The following is a 24,332-nucleotide window of genomic DNA, read 5'->3' as shown; positions in this document are numbered from 1 at the left end:
CGTCAAGGTATCACCAATTTAGTACTGGAGGGAAGTGGGAGGGGGAGGGCAAAAACCATAGAGGGAGACCAAGAGACGAATACAGTAAGCAGATTCAGAAGGAATTAGGTTGCAGTAGTTACTCAGAGATGAAGAGGTTTGCACAGGATGGAGTAGCATGGTGAGATGCGTCAACCCAGTCCTTGGACTGAATATCACCATCACCATCACCACCACCACCACCACCACCACCACCACCACAACAACAACAAACTACAAGGAAAGCTAAGCTTTCACATATAATATAGGTCATCAAAATTTATTTGCCTTTTTTTCCCTGAGGGAATGGTTAGCCACAATCCTACAAGCACAGCTGAATAGTTACGACAAGCCCAATTATAACTTTAACTTCTGTGCACCAAACATGTCTTGGGTTACCTGGCTGAATACGTGTTCCATCAAGCACTTCGACTTTCCCATAGAAAAGCAAGGGTGAAACTGCTCAAGAACCCACTTTGCACTTTTTTAAAAGCATAAGTATATTTACTGACGTTGTTGTTGCATAATTTGTAATCTATGAATGAACTAAAATAAATATGAAAAACTAACCTCTGAGTTTAGTCATTTTTAGCTTGCCAGAAAATTTTTTAAATAACAGCATAAACGGTTGGTCTTCTGGGCCCGAAACTTTTCTAAGCAGATGGTCCTCAGCGTTAACTTTTGAATGGGAGTCTAATTTAAGGAATTCATTGCAGTTTATCACATGTAAATGACTCATCTTGCATAAAAATAAATTTACTTCAAAAGTAACATTTCTCAAACCACTATTCGCAATATTTTCTAGCAAAGTGTTAGAAATATAAATAGTTGTGATGTCGTGCTCATAAAAAGCAGTTTGTTGTTACAAAGTACTTTATAGTCTTTGTCCTAAAGCCTTTGACACATTTTGCTGTTGGCACACACTTGTGTGTGCACTGTATTCTGTTGTTCTAAATGGCACATTTTCTTTGCAAGTTTTATTTTGGTGTTATTCCCTCATTTACGTTTTACAGTGCTGCAATATTATTCAGCAGTAGCGGGGTAAAGTAAAATTCTTTATTAGGCAATCAGTTCCTAGCAGTCAAAATTACAAAAAATTGATAACTAAGACAATGAAACACTCCCATAATTCTAAAAATTCCTGGATTTTTCCCAGTTGAAAAAACTGGCATTTTCCTGGTTGTCCCAGGGCATGTAAACCCTGTAAAAATATAGTATTTGTTGTCATATTTTCTTTTATTTTTAGAAATGTTTTTTTTAATTGCATTAGAAAGAATACATTATTGTTCCATGTTATGTATGATGGTATTATGTCAATAAACAGGCAAATTAAATGCGTAAACATTAAATAGGAATGTAACTTTCCTCACGCATCAGTTAAACATCATTAAATGTAGCCTGAACTAATAAAAGCGTATCGTACTTTGTGAAATAAATGACAGTACATTCTTCTCTAATTTGTATCACTTAACTAAGAAGACACATTTCCGCTTGCAGTTAGTTAATGCAAAATGCAGAAATGAAAATCATATATAAAAGCATCACATGACCAAGCGCCATTTCCATATAAATTCAGAGTTCGTTACATTTTATGTGATTTTAAGCTATGAGCATGTGAATTTAATTTAGTTTCATTATTTTACTGCTTAAAAAACTAGATTTACTGCAGACACTGAATTTATATTACAACTCTCACATTTCCATTAATATCTTGAAATCAAGTTTCGGTGCTTGGTCAGTTAATGCATGATATCACCCAACTAATCCAGGAGGTACTTCACAGAAGGAGGACGATGAGTGTACACGGACAGTGAGCGAGGCACTGGATATGCTCCTCCAGACTCATTTTCCTCAATGCCCTCTGGCAGATAAACACCAAGAGTCAGTCCCTGACAGGCACTGGTTTACAGGTAATCTCAGGGAGAAAAAGGGAACTGCCACAGATTGTATTCATTTCAAAAATCCAGTAGATGGGGGGGGAATGTTTCCACTAGAGGCACCAGGCCCAGATTGAATCTTTTCAGTTCTACTGCAACAAGCAGAATGATTAATTACATTCCTGTGTAGGCCACTTAGGGTCACTCTAATAGCAGGAATTATTCCTAATAATTGGAAGACATTGAGGGTTGTCTTCATTCTGAAGACAGAGAGAAATGATTATACCAAGGCTACAGATATGATACCGATATGTCTGTCCTCCTTTCTTCTAGAGACATTAGAAAAACTGATTAATGTGCGCATTAGGGAAGAAGAGGCTAACTGAGGTTCCTCTACATGTAAACCAACACACAAATTAGGCAAATCATGTGAAACAACACTTAAACTTGCTGGGAAGTTGGAAAAAGCTCTACACTTTCAGAAAATTGGTCTTTGCATCTTCCTTAGAATCGAGGAGGCTATTAACAACACAACCTTTGGATCTACGAGTAGAGTTGCAGAAGAGCATGGCACTGAGGCCACTATGTGCAGGTGGATTAAGACCACAATGAGTACAAGAAAGGCAGAAGCCATCTGATGAATGAGAAAATGGTGACCTCATCACCAGAAGGTATCTGCAAGGTGCCCATCACCAGAAGGTGTCTGCAAGGTGGTGTTTTGTCCCCACTACTGTGGAACTTAATGGTGAACGAATTCATTGAAGAGTTAAATATTGGAGCCTACTTTTGCCAAGGATAAGCAGACAATTTAGTAATAAAAATACCTGGCAAATTTGCTAGTACTATTAGAAGAATGACACAATGTGCACTGGGCACTGTGCAAAACTATTGCAAAACAGGATCTAAAGGGTCAGTCCCAAGAAAATAATTGTGGTTCCATTTACAAGGACACATCCAGCTACAGTAAAATGGAATAAAGCAGAACAGAAGGTGGTTGCTGAGGAGCTTGCCGAGGTACAGAGTCTGACTAGCTTAACCATAACATGCTGGACATGCCGCCATTGCAGGTTAAAACTAGAAATAACTGGAATCCTTTAAGACACCCAGTATCTCATACCAATATAGCAAGTGTGGTAATTATAGAATTGTCTGGGGAAATGCCTGCTGACCATACAATAGCTTCCAGCTACTTCAATAAATCTTTCAATGTAACATCTGGAAGAAAGGGGCAATGGAACAACAAACCACAACACTGTTGTCTCCCTGTACAAATCAAATCAGTCACCCAATAAACATGCATAAAATTCATGAAGAAATTGAAAACTGGCATTTCATTATATATCAACAGTCTGACGACTTTTTGAAAATTTCTTCAAGTGTTTTGCATCAGACTGTGGCTAAACAATTAGGTTGTCACAAGTTCTTCCTAGAAGCCACCAAACTCGGTGGAATACAGCTCCTTTGAACTTTCTTTTTCATTACAATGTAGGAGCACAAGGCCTACAGAACAAAATCTTAACTGATGATGAGACATTTATTCCCTACACTAATACAGAAAAAAAACATCAGTCAGTGATGTGGAGCTATAGTTATTCCAAAGACGAATCAGCATTTTTCACTCAGACACGACCAGTGGAAAGCACTGTTCTGGTGTTTTGATCTTCAGTGAATAGCTTTCTTCATTTCTCATTTTAATACTACCATTATTACAGTTACTAACACTGCTGCTACTAATGCTGCAGAAGGTGGAAAGATTAGGGTTTATGTACCATCAATGAGGTCATTAGAGATGGAGCACAAGTTCAGATCTGACAAAGATGGGGAAGGAAAAATGACAGTGCCTGCATCAAGTAATTTAGAGAAATCACAGCTGACACAGAAATTTCACAATTCTCAAATGTGTCACCTGCGCAACACTAATGGCAATTTTATCTACACCTTTTATATTGTTTGAAAGTTACTATTTTTTTTTTAATCAATCTGGTTTCTGAAATTTTCTGTTACCATTCAATTCTAATCTCTGGGCATCCTCTCTTGGTTACATTTAGCATCCACTTTTCATTTTAGAAAAGCTTCCACCCCCCCCCCCCCCCTCCCTACCTCAATAAAAAAATTGTTTACTAAGCCTCCCTGGGAAGCAGTCAGATTTTGTCTGTTATATATCTGCGTGCCAAGCCATGAGTGCCCAGTGAATGAGATTTAAAGCCTATGTCATCCAAACAGTGGACGTGTACTGCCAGGTAAGTGTGTGTCACAGAGCTGAGAAGGATTTTAATCTACTAACTGAACCAATCCTAACAGCAGTTTAGCCACAGAACGATTCAAGGAGTGTGTTCTAAGTTATTTTTCACATGTGATGCGTATACTCTGCTACTTTATAAAGAGGCTTCACAAGTGTATAAAATATATTCTCAGAAGAAATAACAACAGTCCTGGAACTACTGTGTTGAAAACTGTGCTTGTTTTGTTTCAGGATTACATTATAGTACATCTAAATGTTTGGGTTAACTTTTTATCTATTTCATAGTGTTCTCCCCGTTGGTTATAACATTCTAATATCGTTGAAACAGTACAGGGTTTGAACATTCTAGCATTTTTCACTTTTCTCACTAAAATGTATTAGTGAAATCAAACAATGGAAAATCCAGGATGGAATGTAACAAGTCTATTGCATATAATAATGCTGAATGATGAATAAAGAATTGAATATTGTGAAAAGGAGAGCTGATACTCACCAGATAGCGGAGATGCTGAGTTGCAGAGAGATATGACAAAAAGACTGTCAGAAAGAGAGCTTTCGGCCAACAAGGCCTTCTTCAATTTTGAAGAAGGCCTTGTTGGCCAAAAGCTCTCTTTCTGACAGTCTTTTTGTCATCTCTCTCTGCAACTCAGCATCTCTGCTATATGGTGAGTAGCAACTATCCTTTTCATAATGTTGTTACACTGTACTAGTGGAAATTTGTGCATGATCACATCATTTTAGCCATTGGAAATTCATGAAGAGCAAAATTTCTGGGCATTAAGGTCAGTACTTGAAATTTGGAACATCAAAGAACAGCAAACTAACCAATCTGTAAGATACATGAGGTATACTTCTTGCAATGATGAAATTGACACACACTACTGTTTTGGAGGGGAAGAAAAAAGAAAAAAAAACAGAGAGAAACTTGTAATTGAGTAAATAGTTGCTTTCTAATATTCTTCATACTGGTACTTCAGAAGTGAAATTACATGAAATGACAAAGATCTCATTCTGTGTGATGCCAAGCAAATCGCAAAGTGTGACTAGATGCCAAAAGAAGTGTACAAAACCAAGAAGAAAAATCAGAAGTGTCACCATGGTATAAGTCGTTTCACAAAAACGTTACAAGTGGTTAGACAGTGAAGCTGCCCATCCACTGTCCCAAAACAAGTATTTCAAGCAGTTTAATAGAAGAAAAGAATATTATCATGGTAAGAGTTTAGAGTAGACAAGCATGAGTCTTTAAGTTCAGAGCATGACATTCACTATAAATTTGAGCCAAAGAGTGGCTGAGGACTTTCTTCACTGCCTACAAGAAACTAACACAAAGAGACACTGAGAAAAATGGACCAGAAACAATAGGTTTTGCTACATGCCAATGCCCTTGCACAGCAGCCTTCATGCATAAAAGAAATAGTGGCTCCCTATTTGTCCCTGCTGATTATTATTATTTGTTCCATGCCTAAAAATGAAATCAATGAAACAATATTTTGCGATCACGGGGTGGGGGAGGAGGGAGGGAGTGCACACAACATGGCAGTGGTTTTTGAAATTACTTTAGAAGAGCAGTACAGATGTTGGTGCAAGAACACAAATGCAAGAACAAAAATCTCTGTAAATGATGTGACTTTTTGCCTCTACCCATATTGAGACAATATTTGAATTGATTGTATCTGAGAAGTTATTAGATAACACAAATAATCAACACTAAATATCTAAAAGTATAAATTTTCCTTATCTCACTAATCAATAAGCAAAAATAGGATATCATTGTCATTATTTGACAGAACTTACACAACATGTACTGCATCATCTTCATAGATCCAGGATACATTAACTTCACTCCAAATGTGTGAGCAATGATGTAAGTGAGAATGTGACAAGGTATAGCAAATACGTTCTCAACTGCTGAACCTCGAACCGATGGTCTGTCAGCGTACATCCTGAATTTCTTCTCCTCCCTGTTGGATCATTTTTCAATTATGGCAAATGCATAATGAACAATTCCAAATTTGAATTTGAAACTTGGTACATTTTCTAATAAATCGGCTCTCTGCAGTAATATAAATAAGAGCACCCTGTCAGTTGCTCCAGCAACTGTATTATAATACAAGAGACAATTACAATCTATTAACAGTACCTAATAAAGAGTACACAGAGCACAGAATAACTTCAATTATATTTTTTAATAAAAACTGCAAGTTGCACAAAATATTCTTCAATGTCATAATAAAATGTACAAAAAGGAGAAACTTAGTCTAGTCAATAAACAGTAATATCAAGTTTCAAAAGTAAGTTAAAACATTCAAGGTCTCAAAAATACAAAGATAGAATATGCACCTCCTTTTGCAAAAATTGAATGAAGGTAAATATTCATTATGGAAATTATCTAATTTGGGAGCAAGTACCTAGCACTTCACCACAAATCAAGCAAGCATCAATATAGTTTTCATAATGGATGTTTACTTTAATTTTCACAAGAACAGCATGATGATGATTAGCTGCTGTGTTTTCTGAAATAACTTTCTATATGATTATTACAACTAATTTCTACATTAGGTTCAATTCCTCATTTCATGATATACTTATTCTTACAGACCTCCAGCATACTGAAGGTGAAACAGGACCACAACTTTTTCTTTATTGAAGTAAACTGTTGGAATTTGTCATGAGTTGCATTAAGAAGTAGCCTTTATTTAATGGTGGTTCGGACACTGTGTCCATTCTTAAACTGCCCAGTTCATAACTGAAATACAGTCAAGTATGCATGTTTGGAACATCCCACAGCATACTATTCCAATGGCAAAGCAGATAGTTTAAAATACAATAGGCAAGTTACAGTAAATGATACTGTTCACTTAAAATGCCATTTCTGACGAAATTCCAACCACTTATACACTATGTGATCAAAAGGATCTGAACACCTGACTGAAAATGACTTACAAGTTCATAGCACCCTCCATCAGTAATGCTGGAATTCAATACGGTGTTGGCCTTCCCTTAGCCTTGATGACAGCTTCCACTCTCGCAGGCATACGTTCAATCAGGTGCTGGTAGGTTTCTTGGGGAATGACAGCCTATTCTCCACGGAGTGCTGCGCTGAGGAGAGATACCGATGCCAGTCAGTGAGGCCTGGTACAAAGTCGCCATTCCAAAACATCCCAAAGGTGTTCTACACGATTAGGTCAGGACTCTGTGCAGGCCAGTCCATTACAGGGATGTTACTGTCATGTAACCACTCTGCCATGGGCCGTGCATTATGAACAGGTGCTCAATTGTGTTGAAAGATGCAATCACCATCTCCGAATTGCTCTTCAACACTGGGAAGCAACAAGGTGCTTAAAACATTAATGTAGGCCAGGGCTGTGATAGTGCCATGCAAAACGACAAGGGGTGCAAGCCCCCTCCATGAAGAACATGGCCACACGATAAGACCACCGCCTCCGAATTTTACTGTTGGCACAGTACACGCTGGCAGATGATGTTCACCGGGAATTCGTCATACCCACACCTTGCCGCGATTCGTCACTCCACACAATGTTTTTCCAATGTTCAATTGTCCAATGTTTATGCCCCTTACACCAAGCAGCTGCTCAACCATGAAATCCAAGTTTCTTCACCTCCCACGTAACTGTCACAGTACTTGCAGTGGATCCTTATGCAGTTTGGAATTCCTGTGTGATGGTATGGACAGATGTCTGCCTATTACATATTATGATCCTCTTCAACTGTCGGCGGTCTCTGTCAGTCAACAGAGGAGGTCGGCCTGTATGCTTCTGTGCTGTACTTGTCCCTTCACGTTTCCACTTCACTATCACATCAGAAACAGGGAACCTAGGGATGTTCAGGAGTGTAGAAATCATGCACAGCTGTATGACACACGTGACACCCAATCACCTGACCACATTTTTTGAAGTCCACGAGTTCCGCGGAGTGCCCCATCCTGCTTTCTCACAATGTCTAATGACTACTGAGGTCACTGGTATGGAGTACTTGGCAGTAGGTGGTAGCACAATGCAAGTATCTTTTTGGGGGTGTCGGGATACTTTTGATCACATAGTGTATCTTATCTCATTTTGATCCTGTAATATACTGCAAGTAAGATTCAATTTTCTTCCATGGACTGTTTATTTAAAAAGAAATATACTGAATCATATTTGCTACTCATTGCTGCTAACTTAATTTACAGAATGGTGCAGATATATACACACACTTGATTTGGAAATAATGTTGGGAAGACAGAAGCATTAATTGCATAGCTGAATAAAATAATTATGTCTACCAGTTCTATCAAACATATTACTGTCTAGCTTTTCTGGAACCAAATACACTGAGGCAGCACAGCGCTGAAAAAAAAAAAAAAGAGCCACCTCCCCCCCCCCCCCCCCCGACACACACACACACACACACACACACACACACACACACACACACACACACACACACACACACACACACATTCTACAGTCAGAAAACATTATACTGTGTCAACAGACAATGTAGGCAACAAAAAGCAATTATGTAACACAGCCTAAAGTTGCAACCAGCCTCTACTGTGGGGAGGGGGGGGGGGGGGGAGGGTGGATTAATGTGCCCCCACCTTTCCATCAGAATTTTGCTAAAAATGAAATTGTATGAATTGTAGTCACAGAGATAATATAAAATAAATATCAAGTTCCTCGTCTTAAGAAGTCAATTGTTTTGACAAATGGCTTAAGAAAATCTCAGACCAAGATGTAAAAGAATAAATTATTACTATTTGCATGCAATACAACCTTCAAAAGGTTGTGATCAAATCCTCTCTCTTCCTCGAAAGTCACTAAGTATCCCACATCTACTAACCTTGCTGTGTAAACATGAACTCATAAAATAGGATGTATGATATTTGGGGAAAAAATGATACGCAGTCAAAACAGTAAGCATATAAAACTACACTTGTTCAATAGCTTACTGAATTACTCAACTAGGTGAGTAAATAACAAAGAAATCCTCAGCACAATACACTTTATGCGAGAGGCACTTGTAAAATGATCCACCCCATAAAATTTAAGTATAAAAATTTTAAGTACAAGCCTCAGACAATTTGAGCTTTCTATACACCTTGATTATCTTTTTCTTCAAACGATTCACAATTTATGGATGTTATTGTCCTCAATCTGATTCTCAGATATTATTCTTACGCTATATTTGACCTTTATCTCGAATTTTCCTCCTAAAATACTTCTTAGTTTGTGGTTTTTCATGTTTCAGTATGGTCAGCTTGTTATGTGCAATAATTTATTGATGATTTTATGTCTTTCACATTAAACAACTTTCGTACACAGATGCCCTAAGTAAGCAATATTGGAATGGAGAGGGGCTATCAGAATAATTTTAAGTGTTGGAAGTTAACGAGCCGTAGCACCTTTTGTCAAGATCCAAAAAGGTATTAAGTTATTCAGTTTTGGTCTACTCTACTATCTTAAGATGTGCAGTTATCGTGAACAAATACTACTGTAACAAATTACTTTTACTGCTCATCACATCATTCATGCAATGCCCAGTGTCAACAGAAAATGTCAGTTTGTTTCCCATTACAAACAGAACTATTTTTTAATACAAATTTTATGTGCCCATTCGAGAGAACACTCTCCAGTAAGTCTGGTCCAATGTTTGTTTTATTGATATGTACTAACAGAGATAGTTAACCATGAAAGTAAATAGCAATCCAGCAGTGACTCAGCTGTGCTGTCACTGCTGGGATACTGGTTATTCTTTGAGTTTTACTGTTCCTGGTAATTATATTGATAAAACAAATATCACACTAGACTACTGTGGGACCATTGTATCAAATGGCACCTAAATTCCACTTTAAAAATAATTTTGTTTGTAACAGGAATGAAACCGACACTTTCCATCAACAATGGGCATTGCACGAGAGATCTGATGAGTACCATTTGTATACGAAATTATTCTTTTTACCTACTTGGTAGTAAATATCAAGTCTTTTTATAGCAACTAATCTTATTATACAACTGAAATGCATAAGTGTGCTTGAAACATCAACCTCTACTCTAAAATACTTGACTGACCTAAAAGACAGCTTCCAAAAATTCTAAACCCAAATTTGGAAATTATCTGGCTACACTGTAAATCTGAATATTTTCTAGCATATTCAGCAGACTGCTACTATGTGTATCTACATTTCTGTAAAACTTCTCACAGTCTTTGAGATGCGGTGGAACTTGGGAGTAGATTAATTTTTTGAAATTAACTGCATCAGAACGGGTTATTAAAGAGAGAGATCGTGTAACTACAACTGTTATGCTGAATTATGGTGTTATTTTCATTTGTGGTTATTTTAATTCATAAGCAGCACATTCTAAAGTTTTTATGGTGAAGTAAATTACATTCTTTTATGCCTTCCAGCATATTCTTGCAAAACTTGACGCTTTCATGCAGATATCTAGGCAACACGAACAAAGGATTGAAGTATATCAGTGTGACAAATTACTCCTCTTATTTTTAAAATATACATATAAACCCATGTTTACAATGCATAGCTAAAGAGCAGAGAACATTATTTCACCTAGTGCATCACATAAATATGTAGTACAAATAACATTAAGTAAAACTGATGTCACCTTTAAATTTCACTTTTACTATTTAACATTTCAAAAATAAAGCCAGCAAAAACTGATATTCTGTCATCTGTGTGAAGGGACTTGCAGAAACACTGTAAAACCCAAATCAAAGTGATTAGATCACGATTTAAAATTTGAACCTATTGAATAAGAGCCCACAATTTTTAACACAGTGAAACCCTGTACAGTGCACATTGTAATCTTCAGTGTTGGACATATCCCCAATAAAGACATTTACAAGTCTGTGACAATATTAAACACCGTATTTTAAAATCAATTCCTGCGATTTTTAACAAAGTTAGTACCAACAAACTGTGTTGCAAGATCTTAGCTGGTAGTACAAGTACTGATGATGGTTTGCTTGACAGCACACTTGGGGTAAAAAGACAAATCAATAAACAGTGGGAATTATATTCTTATTTTTCATGTATATTTACTTGCAGAACACTGCTTCAAAAATGTTTAAGTCAAATGTTATTGAAGAAACCAAAATGAAATGCACATGTACACTTGACAGCACAGAAAGTGGTGGTGGCGGCTGGAATTTGAATTTACTGCTCTGTTACACCAGAGCTAATAACATTATAGAGTGTACAGTGTTGTTGATAAAAGTAAAGGACACTTATGAGAGTAACTGAGGGGAAGGCATCTTATTTACACTCCTCACAAAGCACACACCCTCTCAGAAAAACACAAGAGAACCTACTCCATTTCATTCCTACGGCTTCAGATGTGGAAAAGACTTCATACTGAGAGATGGACTCAAGTGCAGAACAATATGAAATACCTGAATACCACAGCACTTGGTACACTGATTTCACTGTTCAGTGAAGTGAACAGACACAGGCTTGGGATCAAGTCCTGCATACAGCAGTTTTTTTGTTGTTGTTTTACTGTGTTGATTTCTACAATCTAGAAGTGACATGAAATTAATGGAATGAACAGTTTGCAGTTCTTTATAAGACTTTTTGGCCCTGAAGCGGGCACAGCATATGGTTTCTTTACCACTTAATATCCTGTATAAATGGCTTCCACTTCAATGTCCATTTGCACCCTGTGAGGAAAAGGGTCCGAGATACGAATAATAAGTCTCTTCTTTTATGCTATCTTGTCAAAGGCTGCTGCGATGACGATATGACGGTAATCACAGGTTCTTGGCACAGGGTAAGACCAGTTTTCTCACATGGTACATTTTGGATCCAACCATACATTTTAAATTGCTGAGATCTGCAGCAGAAGGTGGTGAGTCCAAATGAAAAATCTCATTCTCTTCTGAAAGTCATTCCTGTACCATGCTTAACATTTGTACCGGTGACAGATCCTCCTGGAAATATTGGGCAGCATCAAGTTTGGCACTCATCCTGTGAAGCATCCCACATTCACAGGAAAACCTCCATCCCCAAACCTGCCACTGACATATGGTCACTGTGAAATGAGTCACAAATGTATTTGGGGCCAAAATGAATACTATGCAACCTGTACACTCATACTCATACTGGAACATTATCCACTGGGAAAAATATTGGTGCTTCACAAAATATACATTCACATTTTGTCAGCAAATGCTGATCACTATAGAAGATCATCATCACAGAGCTTCCCTTGAAGGTCACACGTATGCATTAATATGTCAACCAATGAAGTTGGAAAAACAGTAGTACGTTTTCATTGCAGTATGTTTAAATAAGATTTTTCCAATAATGAGTTTGGATTGAGTTTGGGCTTATTACCCTGGACTGGTATTGTTACACAACAATACCGAGCTCCCACACACCTACTAATTATCCATTACAACAACTGTGTTTAATCAATTGTTGCCCAGTGTATTCAGAAAAGTCATATCACACCCTAGCCTCCCATGCCATTGAATTCCCTTCCCCCACAAGAGCCTGCTGAAAAGGAGACTTGGCCCAAGAATTGTGTACTGCCATAAGCCACAGCAGAACAAATGGTGGATGACGGATACAACTATTCACATTAGCCAGTCAGTCAATGGAGCAGAATACTGTCACCATATGTGCTGATAACATCTAGAATACCGCTGCCACATGTGGGGATAAAATCTAATGTGATAAGAGACTCCATAACAACATTCCCCTTTTAATAAGATCATACTGCAACAGTATTCAGGAGTTCAACTTTTCTAAATCTGCCCATAAAGTTTTTAGGTCACTAGACCTTGGTTTGAAAAAGCTGAGAGCAACTGGAAATATATTGCAACTATTAGAGCAGTTACCTACCAACCAGAACATCGTGAATTTAGATCCTCACACTTAATACTTTTTGCTTTATTTTTGTTCGATGCAGATAATTGAAAGCCTTTAATAAAGCTCAAGATTGATAACCATAATACATACTGTTTTTATTATCTTTCTTACAGTTAACAAATTACGTACAGATATGTTTGCATGGAAATAATTTGAGTTTCTTTTCAGGCAACTGTTGGATAAAATGAATGTGAATTTTTTTTTTTAATTCGGCATGCCTGGTGCAGAGAAAATTTGTGTCTTAAATGTTTTTATGACATTCACCATTGTCAAGACAAAGTTCAAGAATATCTCACTTTTAGCCACCACAAGTGGGAGAGGTGCTTGGTTGTGCTACGTATTTTACTCTACTTTTGTGAGACATAATGATGTTCAGAGTTCACCTATGGCATGCTAATATGAAATTTTTCACAAAAATTGCTAAGTGAAAAATCCGTGTGATGAGAATTTTACAGACATTACATATATTGTGCATGTAAATCAATATTCGTGATTTACAGTTACTGTAGCACATATTAGGACTAATGTATTGTGTTACATTTAGTTTTCCCTTTAAAAAATAAGGCAATGGATGCATGTATAAGTGACAGATGGTGCAATAAGTAATCGTGTACATGACACCAATGAATCTTCCTTGAACACTAGAATGACGGAATTTGCGACATTCCTTAGAATGACGGAAAGGGGTAATTTTAACCTCACATAAAGTATTTTTGTATTTGACTTAAACAAGTACTTTATTTTCATATATGTTAATTCCTATCTTTTTGCAAGTTACAACTTTAATTATTTAAAATGATAATTAATACAATACTTACTTATTTCACCAAAAAAGTATTTTCACGATTTATCACTGCTCATACTAACAAGTTCCCTAAACTGTAGAGTTTAATATATTAACTACCTGTAGAACATTTCACACACTTACTATATATGGTCCATATTGTACTCCCACGTGTTCACGCACTGTTTTACTGTACTTTTTACTCAAGTCATTGGAATCTGATAGGTGAACTTAGCAAAATGGTTCTACTTTACACCCACATTTTCCACACACAGCTTTGTGGCATTATACACCATTTTCGTTGGATCTGTCGCCTTTCCAGAGGCTGATTTGGCACTCCTGCTTTCTAAATGATTTTATGCTCATATTCTCCTCTTTTGTATGTTCTTCCTCCTACTCTTTCATTCCCTTAAGTTCATTTTCTATCTGAATGAATTTATTTCCTTCCATTTTCTCGTTTGTTATGATTTTATAGATGACCCCCACATTTATTTCCCTGATGGCCAGGATGTAGAAGACATGAATCAACGATCTCCTACAAGCAACATTTGTATTATAGACTCCTGGAAATTGAAATAAGAACACCGTGAATTCATTGTCCCAGGAAGGGGAAACTTTATTGACACATTCCTGGGGTCAGATACATCACATGATCACACTGACAGAACCACAGGCACATAGACACAGGCAACAGAGCATGCACAATGTCGGCACTAGTACAGTGTCTATCCACCTTTCGCAGCAATGCAGGCTGCTATTCTCCCATGTAGACGATCGTAGAGATGCTGGATGTAGTCCTGTGGAACGGCTTGCCATGCCATTTCCACCTGGCGCCTCAGTTGGACCAGCGTTCGTGCTGGACGTGCAGACCGCGTGAGACGACGCTTCATCTAGTCCCAAACATGCTCAATGGGGGACAGATCCGGAGATCTTGCTGGCCAGGGTAGTTGACTTACACCTTCTAGAGCACGTTGGGTGGCACGGGATACATCCGGACGTGCACTGTCCTGTTGGAACAGCAAGTTCCCTTGCCGGTCTAGGAATGGTAGAACGATGGGTTCGATGACGGTTTGGATGTACCGTGCACTATTCAGTGTCCCCTCTACGATCACCAGTGGTGTACGGCCAGTGTAGGAGATCGCTCCCCACACCATGATGCCGGGTGTTGGCCCTGTGTGCCTCGGTCGTATGCAGTCCTGATTGTGGCGCTCACCTGCACGGCGCCAAACACGCATACGACCATCATTGGCACCAAGGCAGAAGCGACTCTCATCGCTGAAGACGACATGTCTCCATTCGTCCCTCCATTCACGCCTGTCGCGACACCACTGGAGGCGGGCTGCACGATGTTGGGGCGTGAGCGGAAGACGGCCTAACGGTGTGCGGGACCGTAGCCCAGCTTCATGGAGACGGTTGCGAATGGTCCTCGCCGATACCCCAGGAGCAACAGTGTCCCTAATTTGCTGGGAAGTGGCGGTGCGGTCCCCTACGGCACTGCGTAGGATCCTACGGTCTTGCCGTGCATCCGTGCATCGCTGCGGTCCGGTCCCAGGTCGACGGGCACGTGCACCTTCCGCCGACCACTGGCGACAACATCGATGTACTGTGGAGACCTCACGCCCCACGTGTTGAGCAATTCGGCGGTACGTCCACCCGGCCTCCCGCATGCCCACTATACGCCCTCGCTCAAAGTCCGTCAACTGCACATACGGTTCACGTCCACGCTGTTGCGGCATGCTACCAGTGTTAAAGACTGCGATGGAGCTCCGTACGCCACGGCAAACTGGCTGACACTGACGGCGGCGGCGCACAAATGCTGCGCAGCTAGCGCCATTCGACGGCCAACACCGCGGTTCCTGGTGTGTCCGCTGTGCCGTGCGTGTGATCATTGAATGTACAGCCCTCTCGCAGTGTCCGGAGCAAGTATGGTGGGTCTGACACACCGGTGTCAATGTGTTCTTTTTTCCATTTCCAGGAGTGTATTTACAGATCAGTTAATCAATCTTGTCTTCTCTATATTTTGTTGCATCGTAAAATGTTGTGGTTTCAGGTCTCTTCTTCTCTTCTTTGCTTATTGCCACTTCAGTATGCAGTGTACTCAGGAAGATGATATTTTTATTCTACTTTCCTTGGTATACAGCCATGGTGCAGTCTGTGTTGCCAGTTTGGCACAGGATGGTGGAGGAGTATATTTCAGCATTTGGCTTCTTTACCTCATTGGGGATTTCATGATGGATCTTGTTTACTGTACTAAGTAACTAAGGTGTTTTCCTTGAACTTCTTAGCAAGCTGAAGAGATGTGAAGAAGTTTTTCTGCCTTGATTTAGAAATGGCTCTATGCTACGTAGAATGACATACAACAAACTCCCGTCCATCCAAAGTGATCGGGATGGCAAGTCCCCCTGTTTTCAAGTGTGAAACACCCCGAATTGCATCAATACTGCGAAATATGATCGTGAAACTTGCGTAAGGTATGTACAATATTATTGATACACTTGTGAATAAGCCTACATGTTCCTGACTGAAAAAATTGTGTTGACAAGTTAAAAAGGCGCCAAAGTATCATTGAAAACTCAAAGTTTTTAAATGCTGAATAACAAAGCTAATTTATTTTGCATTCTTATAGAAAAAAATCCGCCTTATTTGGCAGCAGGAAAAAACAGGAGTTTTAATTTTATTACCTATTCTTTCGAGTAAAAAATAAATTACTGTACAATATTAAGAAACAAATCTAGAGATTATTCAAAGGAATGAAAAGTTTGTCTAGAGAAACTTTAAAGTAAATCCAAAAACTTTTAACTTGTGTATGTTGAGGTTCTAGGACGCTTCATTAGAATTTATTTTTTGGTAAAAAGTCTTTTTTTGTGCTTGAGAAACTTTTGTTGTGGCAATAAATCTCCAGTGTTGGAAACAAACAATTTCAGGATAAGTCGCATACTCCTGTTGGCTCATGTACTCCAGGGCAGTTTGGATCGCTTCGTAACGGACTTTGCGAGGAATCTTTTTCTCTGCTTCATCATCAGAGACATATTCTTCTGACGCTTTCTGATTGGCCGCAATTTGGATGATTTCTTCCTCACTCAAATCAAAAAAGTCGTTTTTTGTACACTCTCCAACATCTTCGAAGTTCACATCTTCACAACCCAGTAGCTTCTCCAGTAAATTCACCAAAATTATGTCATTTTCACCTGTTTCTGGCACATCAGCTTGAGTTTCTGTGTTGCGTCCTTCTTCCCACTACTGATGAGTTGTCTTATGATCTAAGAGTATTTCCCAAGACCTAATGAGACAAATTGGAGGAATTAGATTCCAACTTCAGCAATCCAATGAATGACACTTAATTAACATGGATTTTTTTAAGAGCTTGCACAAAACCTTCTTTAGCATCAATCACAACAGTTAAGTATTCCAGCAGCTTGTGTCTGTAATGTTTTTTCATTGCCTCAAGAACACCTTGGTCCATCAGTTGACATAGACACATGAAGTTTGGTGGGAGAAATACAACTTTGATATCCCCATCTTATAGATCATCTGGGTAAGAAGGAACATTGTCCATAAGAAGTAGCACTTTTCGAGGAAGTCCATTTTCCTCCCTGAATTTTTCTACAGCTGGAACAAACTCTGCCTGGAAACACTCTTTGAAGATTGGCAAAGGTTTATCAGCTGGTTGCCATCTCAATGCTCTTTGTTTTGTGGATTTGCCAATTAAAGTAAGACACAGTTTATGACTGCTAGTGGCATTACTGCATGTGAGGACATTAACGCTTTCTTTGCTTTTTCTATATCAGAATGCAGTTTTTTCTTGTTTAGAGGCAAGGGTTTTTGTTGGCAACATTTTGTAATTCAACTCGTTTCATCACAGTTGTAAAGTTGATCGCCAGTATAATCTCCTCTGTCAATGATTGTGTGCAGTTTCTTCTTAAAAAATCAGCAATAGCGGCTCCATCCCCAGATAATGATTCGCCGCTGACGACAATTTCACAAATACCATGCCACTTCTTGAACCAATCCAGCCAGCCAACACTTCCAAGGAATTGTTGCCCCTTTCCTTCAATCAGCTGATAAAAAGTCATTGCTTTTTGACGAAGTACAGGACCTGAAACTGGCACACCTTTGGCTATTTCTTGTTCACGCCACAAAAATAAGGCCTCTTTTAACTGAAGATGTGCACCTTTTCTCATTGTTTTTTTCAGATTTCACTGCACTGCCTGATGCTTGGATGGAACAAAATTTTTCAATTTCTGATCGATTTGTCTTCCAATCAGTAATCATACTCATACCGACGTTCAAATCCACAGTAACTTTCGCGGGTGGCTCACCAGTGTCAATTCTCTGCAAAACGCGAAGTTTTTGTTCCAACGAGATCACACTATTTTTCCATTTCATGCCCGTAGTCACAGTGTCTTTTTTTACTGACACTCGACTGATTCTTTTTTGGTTTTTTGCCACTTCTATCTCTGGACATTTTAAAGCACACAGCGCGAACACGAAACGTTAAATCGAAAACATACAGATCCACAAACGGACAACACTTGAGATGTACTGGACAAAGCTTCTGATTTTTGAAACGAGGCTGTGGCACCCCTCTCCCCTAACCTACACAAGCCCACACAGCAACACAACAGTGCATTGTACATTCACTGTTAAATTAATAAACGCTCACTTCGTCTGATGTACCGGCAACAGGCAAAAAGTGTTTGGCACAGCACACTTATTGTCAGTTTCAAAGGGGCTATGCCGCGCTGCACAGAGCAAAACTGTACATACTGTACTTCCATGCAATTCCAATGGATGTCCATGCAATATGAACAAGAAACATGCTAAAACTTCACCAACACATGCACGAATTGAAGACACTCAGACTTTTGATACACACCAGAGCACTGATTAGCAGTAGACTGCCGGAAAACACCAGCAAATGCATGGCTCCAGGCACCGACAAGTTGAAACTTGCCATGTGTCAGTGTAGCTATCCAAAAGTGTAGCTGTGCAACGCGTCAGACAGCACCAACGTGAGCCGCGAAAATTGTAAAAATTTGTTCGCATAAATCGAACTTCGGATAGATGCGATTTGGATGAACGGGAGTCTACTGTATTCTCCGAATGGCTGCTTTTCTCTAAGCATATCCTCCTTTCCAAGGTATGAGAAAGCATTACTTATCTGTCATAACATCAGCAACAATTCAGAATTTGGAAATATATTTGTCACGTTTGTTGGGCACCAGTTGAGTGAACCTGCAACTTGTGTTTCTTGCTGATAGTTATTTTTCTATGGTTATATTTTCTCCAGTTCATTAAGAACAAATACTGTTTTCCATGAACTTCCCCTCACTTCAGATAAAGTGTGAATTTGTTGGCTGGTAGGCTATCAACCCGGACTGACTTTTCATCGGAACAGAAATACCTGAGAAGCTCCTGCAACCTGTTGCTTGGCATAACGTCCTTGATTAAAGTAGGAGCCCAAGAAAGTGACCACGGATCATCTGCTGACATACTTTTTGCTCAACTGATATTGAGGCTATCACTGAGGGCGAGGAAATGTGAACTTAAAGGATGTAATAGGGCAGAAGGGTCGGGAACTCTTGGGTGGAGGGGATGGGGACAGTAGATTACTGTAGGTTGAGGCCAGGATAACTTCAGGAACGTAGAATGTGTCGGAAGGATAACTCTGATCTCTACAGTTCAGAAAATATAGTGGTGGAGGGTTGGATTCAAATGGTCCAAGTTGTGAGCTGCCATTGAAGTCAAGAGTGTTATGTTCAGCTGCATGGTGTGCTCGGATTCGACGCAAAAGTTGCAGTCTGCTCCAAGGGGTCAAAGATAATGGCAAGGTGTGCCGGCTTGTGTGAATGTGTGTGTTTTCCTTTCTTTTCTGAAGAAGGCTTTGGCTGGAAGCTCAGTGTGTAACCATCTTTTCAATGTGCCTTTCTGCAACTCAGTGTATTATCTTTATGGTTAGTAGCACTCCATTCTTTTCATAATTGGTGATATTCCAACCTGGACATACCTATCTGTGTCATATGCGCATGTGAACCTCAACCTAACCAATCAGTTCTCCCTCTCCCTCTCTCTTCTCTTCTCTTATCTTGTCTAACACATCAATATTCCCATAGCTCGCCTGTTCTGTCTTTTTTCCCCCCACATTATTTGTATGTTTTTTACATTTTTGTTTGCACATATTGTCATGTATCTGTGCATATTTTCACATTTGTGTGCATATTTTTACATATTTTTGCATGTTTCTATGTATTTTTACTTGTCTTTTTCTGTTATCCAACTCACCTCATAACCACCAAGCACCTTCATTTGTCTGTTTCCTATTTCATTTCTCAATTATCCCAACGTCATCCCTGCCACAATGGACCCCTGCTCCATCTTACTGCAACTGTTCAGAAAAGTGTCCCTTTCCCTGGCTACAATCCATTCCCACATCCTGTTCATTAAATGCTGCCTAAACTATGGAATCCTCCCGAACAGCCTAACTGTAAAAACACCCATCTCTTAAATCTGCCCCACTTTTCATAATGACGGGCACATTTTCAGATTCCGTCAATCCCTGCCCCTTGTAAACCTGGAACTGTAAAAACACATCTCTGTGGTACAGGCATCCAGAACCACCTCCGCTCCATTTACAGATACTGTTACTATGGAAACCTTACTACATACATCACATCTCTGAAACTGAATCCCTTGCCCTCCAATGGCTGGAAGAGCATTCCAGACATCACTTCCATAAGTTATCCAGCCTGCTGATCTCCTGCTGCCGCCTGGGCACCACTATGTAACCTCTATTCAAACCACCAGCCTGGTTGACATTTTCAACTTGCCACATCCCCCTAACACTTCACTAAATCCAGAACTAAAACAATACCAGAACACCATTGTTAACCTTTCCAATAAAATCCTCAGCCCCACAGAAGTTTGTCCTATCTAAAGGCCTCAATTTCAGCCCTAAACCAAAATTTAACCACATTGGACCTGTCAAAGATGTACTCTCCTTCTTCCAATCCCTGCAATGGAAATACTTCTTTGCCACCAAACCCCCCTAACCAAAGCCAACCTAATCCCAACACTGAACCTGCCTCTCCCAGTTCATAACAGCATGATCCCCCTCCCCCCCTTCCATCTAACCACCCCCTTGTAACCTTCCACAAATTCCTTACATCCAACCTGGCCATCATCTTTCACCAAGTCCCTTCCTAAAAAACACCAACCCTTCAGTAGAAGAAATGACAGCCATACACAGCCTCAAAACAGATACTCACTCAATCAGCCAGCCTGCAGACAAAGGTTCCACCACTATTGTTACGATTGGCAGTGACTATCTGGCAGAAGTCTCTGCCAATTGTCTGACTCCGCAAGCAATAAACTCTGCCAGGGAAATACCATCCCATCATAGCCTCCAAGCGCTGATTAAAGTCATAGGTTCTTCCCAGAATTTCTCCAATGAAACTGTTCCCCTCCTCACCCTTTCTCCCTCCCCCCCCCCCCACCCCACACACACCTATCTTTTACATGTTCCCTAATATCCACAAACTGAACAAGCCTGGACCTCCTCTCCCCCCCCCCCCCCTCCTATTGTAGCTGGTTATTCTGGCCCCACTAGTAGAATATCAACCCTCTTTGATCAGCATCTCAATGAATTGCCCAAAATCTAGCCTCCCACCCCACCCCATTACCTCCTGGATCTCTACTCATCACCACTGACAGCGCTTCCCTATATGCCAACATGTCTCATGCTTATGGTCTTGCCACTATTCAACACTGTCTCCCCAACGTCCTTCAGACTCCAAACCCACTACCTCATTACTCATACACCTAACTAACTTTATTGTAACATACAACTACTACTCCTTTGAAGGATAGGTATACAAAACAAATCCGCAGCACAGCCATGGGCGCGCGTATGACATACTCCTACACCAACCTGTTTATGGGCCATCTAGAGGGCACTTCCTAGCCTCCCAAAACCCCAAACCTCTGGCATTGTTCCGGTTCATCGATGATACCTTCATGATCTAGACTCAGGCCCTAGACACCCTACCAATGTTCCTTCAACAGCCTGAACATTTTCTCACCCATCTACTTTACATGTCCTCCTCAACACAGCATGTCAACTTCCTGGACATTGACCACCATGTCTCTAATGGTTCCATCCACACCTCTGTCCATAAGAAACCCAACAACCACCAATAGTACGTGAATTTTTGGCAGCTGCCATCCCTTCCAACCAAAAAGTCACTCCCATACAGCCTGGCCACCTGTGGACATATGGACAGCTTATCTGCAGTGATAAGAACTTCCTTGACCAGTGTGCTGAATGACTCTCAAACATCTTAACAGACAGGCACTATCCCCCAGACCTACTCCATAAACAGATTTCTCATGCCATATCTCCGCACATACCCAATCCTCCCACCAAAACCCAAGAAGCAGCTACAAAGGATGGCTTCCTCTGTCACCCAATACCACATCAAACTGGGACAACTGAACCATATCCTTCATCAGGGCTTTCAGCATCTATTATCATGCCCTGAAATGAGAGACATCTGACCCAAGATTCTTCTCACCCCTCCTAAAGCAGTGTTCCACTGCCCATCGAACACCCACAGTGTCCCAGTCCACTCCTACGTCACTCTCAGTCCAGGGCCCCCGCCACAGGCATCATATCCCTGTGGAAGACCTAGTGTAAGGCCTGTACAACTCACTAACCCAGCACTTTCTATTCCAGTCCTATCACAGGCTTATCTTATGACATCAGAAGCTGGGCCACCTGTAAAAGCAGCCATGTCATATACCAGCTCTGCTGCAATCACTGCACTGTTTTTTATGTTGGTATGACTACCAACCAGCTGCCTACTAAGATGAATGGATACCCCCAAACTGTGGCCAAGAGCTAAGTGGACCACCCTGCGACACAACATGAAGCTGAATATAACATGCTTGACTTCGATGGCTGCTTCACAACTCCAGCCATCTGGATGTTCCCCTCCACCACTAGCTTTTCTACACTGTACAGATCAGAGTTGTCCTTATAATACATTTTCAACTCCTGAAATGATCCTGGTGTCAGCCTACAATAACCTACTGCCCCACACACTTTACCCAACAATTTCCGTCTCCCATGTCCTATAACTTCCTCCCGATCCACGACCCCTCACCCCTACTGTGCGCTGCTCTCTGCCTGTGCATCCACCAGTCTTTTCTCCTCTCTGCTCCTCTCCTTTTCTGCTCCCCATTCCCCTTCTGGCCCTCCTCCACAGCCTTCCAACACTTCAGCCGGTAGTTTTGTCCTGCCATCTTCTAGCCTCTACATGCACTGCCCTGCCAAACAACACTCTTCTCTCTCCCTCCCCCCACCCCCACCCATACCCTAACTACCCCCACCCATACCCTGATATCCCCCCTCCATTTCCCACTCCAGATTGCTGCTTTCATTCAACACAACAACTGCAGTCTGCCCAGGGTGGCCAGAGATAGCAGTCGTGTGACTTAGGTGTGCCTGTTTGTGTCAACGTGTGTTTTTCTTTACGAAAGCTTTGGCCAAAAGCTCGGTGTCTCTTCATTGAGCCTGTCCATAGCTCGGCACATCATCTTTAAGGTGAATGGCAATCTTTAATTTTCATAAATGGTAATATTCCAACCTGGACTTTCCATTGTTTGAATGTATTGTGAACATATTTTTACGTACCTTGAAATTCTTATATTTCTATGCAACTCTTGGAAATAATATTATTGTGCATAAATTGCACAAACATAACGTTTGTGTCAACGTGTGTTTTTCTTTACGAAAGCTTTGGCCAAAAGCTCGGTGTCTCTTCATTGAGCCTGTCCATAGCTCGGCACATCATCTTTAAGGTGAATGGCAATGTTTAATTTTCATAAATGGTAATATTCCAACCTGGACTTTCCATTGTTTGAATGTATTGTGAACATATTTTTACGTACCTTGAAATTCTTATATTTCTATGCAACTCTTGGAAATAATATTATTGTGCATAAATTGCACAAACATAACCCAGTAGTATTATTTCCGGGAAATCCGAAGACTACAGACTCCTGTCGAATTTGAACAATGAGGGAATAAAATAAAAAATATTACAACATGTGATCTTGGCAGCCAAATATTCTCATTTAGCAAATATGAGATCACTCCCAAGCAACGTGTGCAACTTATTCAAATAGTAGATAGCTTATATATTTCCCAAGACTTGTTCTTTACTGTTGTTGTTCATCTTTTGCACAAAATGTAACAGTTACTTAAGTGTACTTCTAGCTATTAAATGGTTTCCTGCAATGCTAAAACGGATCTGCTAACTCTAGTTTCAGAGATTCCGAAGCTGTAAAATCACCCACTTTCTGTGTGTGTGGGCAATCTGTTTTAAAGAGTTGGCACCAGAACTCCATTTTGTAGAACAGACAGAAACAACTTTTTTATATCATTCTTGTTGTCGAAGTCATTTGGAACCAACTTTTATTAGCTACAACAAATAACATAAAAGAATAAATGTGATGGCATAC

At 40.1% G+C, this 24,332-nt stretch overlaps 1 protein-coding gene across 1 annotated transcript in view; it reads right to left on the bottom strand.

Annotated features, from left to right (window-relative positions):
- LOC126187947 (phosphatidylserine lipase ABHD16A) overlaps nucleotides 1–24,332 on the bottom strand; it is a 181,388-nt gene that overhangs the window by 136,969 nt on the left and 20,087 nt on the right. The window contains exon 5 of the mRNA XM_049929322.1: nucleotides 5,932–6,098. Within this exon, the coding sequence (XP_049785279.1) occupies nucleotides 5,932–6,098 (167 nt within the window). The remainder of the gene's footprint in view (nucleotides 1–5,931; nucleotides 6,099–24,332) is intronic.

The sequence above is a fragment of the Schistocerca cancellata genome, chromosome 5, assembly GCF_023864275.1.
Source record: "Schistocerca cancellata isolate TAMUIC-IGC-003103 chromosome 5, iqSchCanc2.1, whole genome shotgun sequence".
Lineage (NCBI taxonomy): Eukaryota > Metazoa > Arthropoda > Insecta > Orthoptera > Acrididae > Schistocerca > Schistocerca cancellata.
This window is presented reverse-complemented; position numbering and strand designations above follow the sequence as displayed.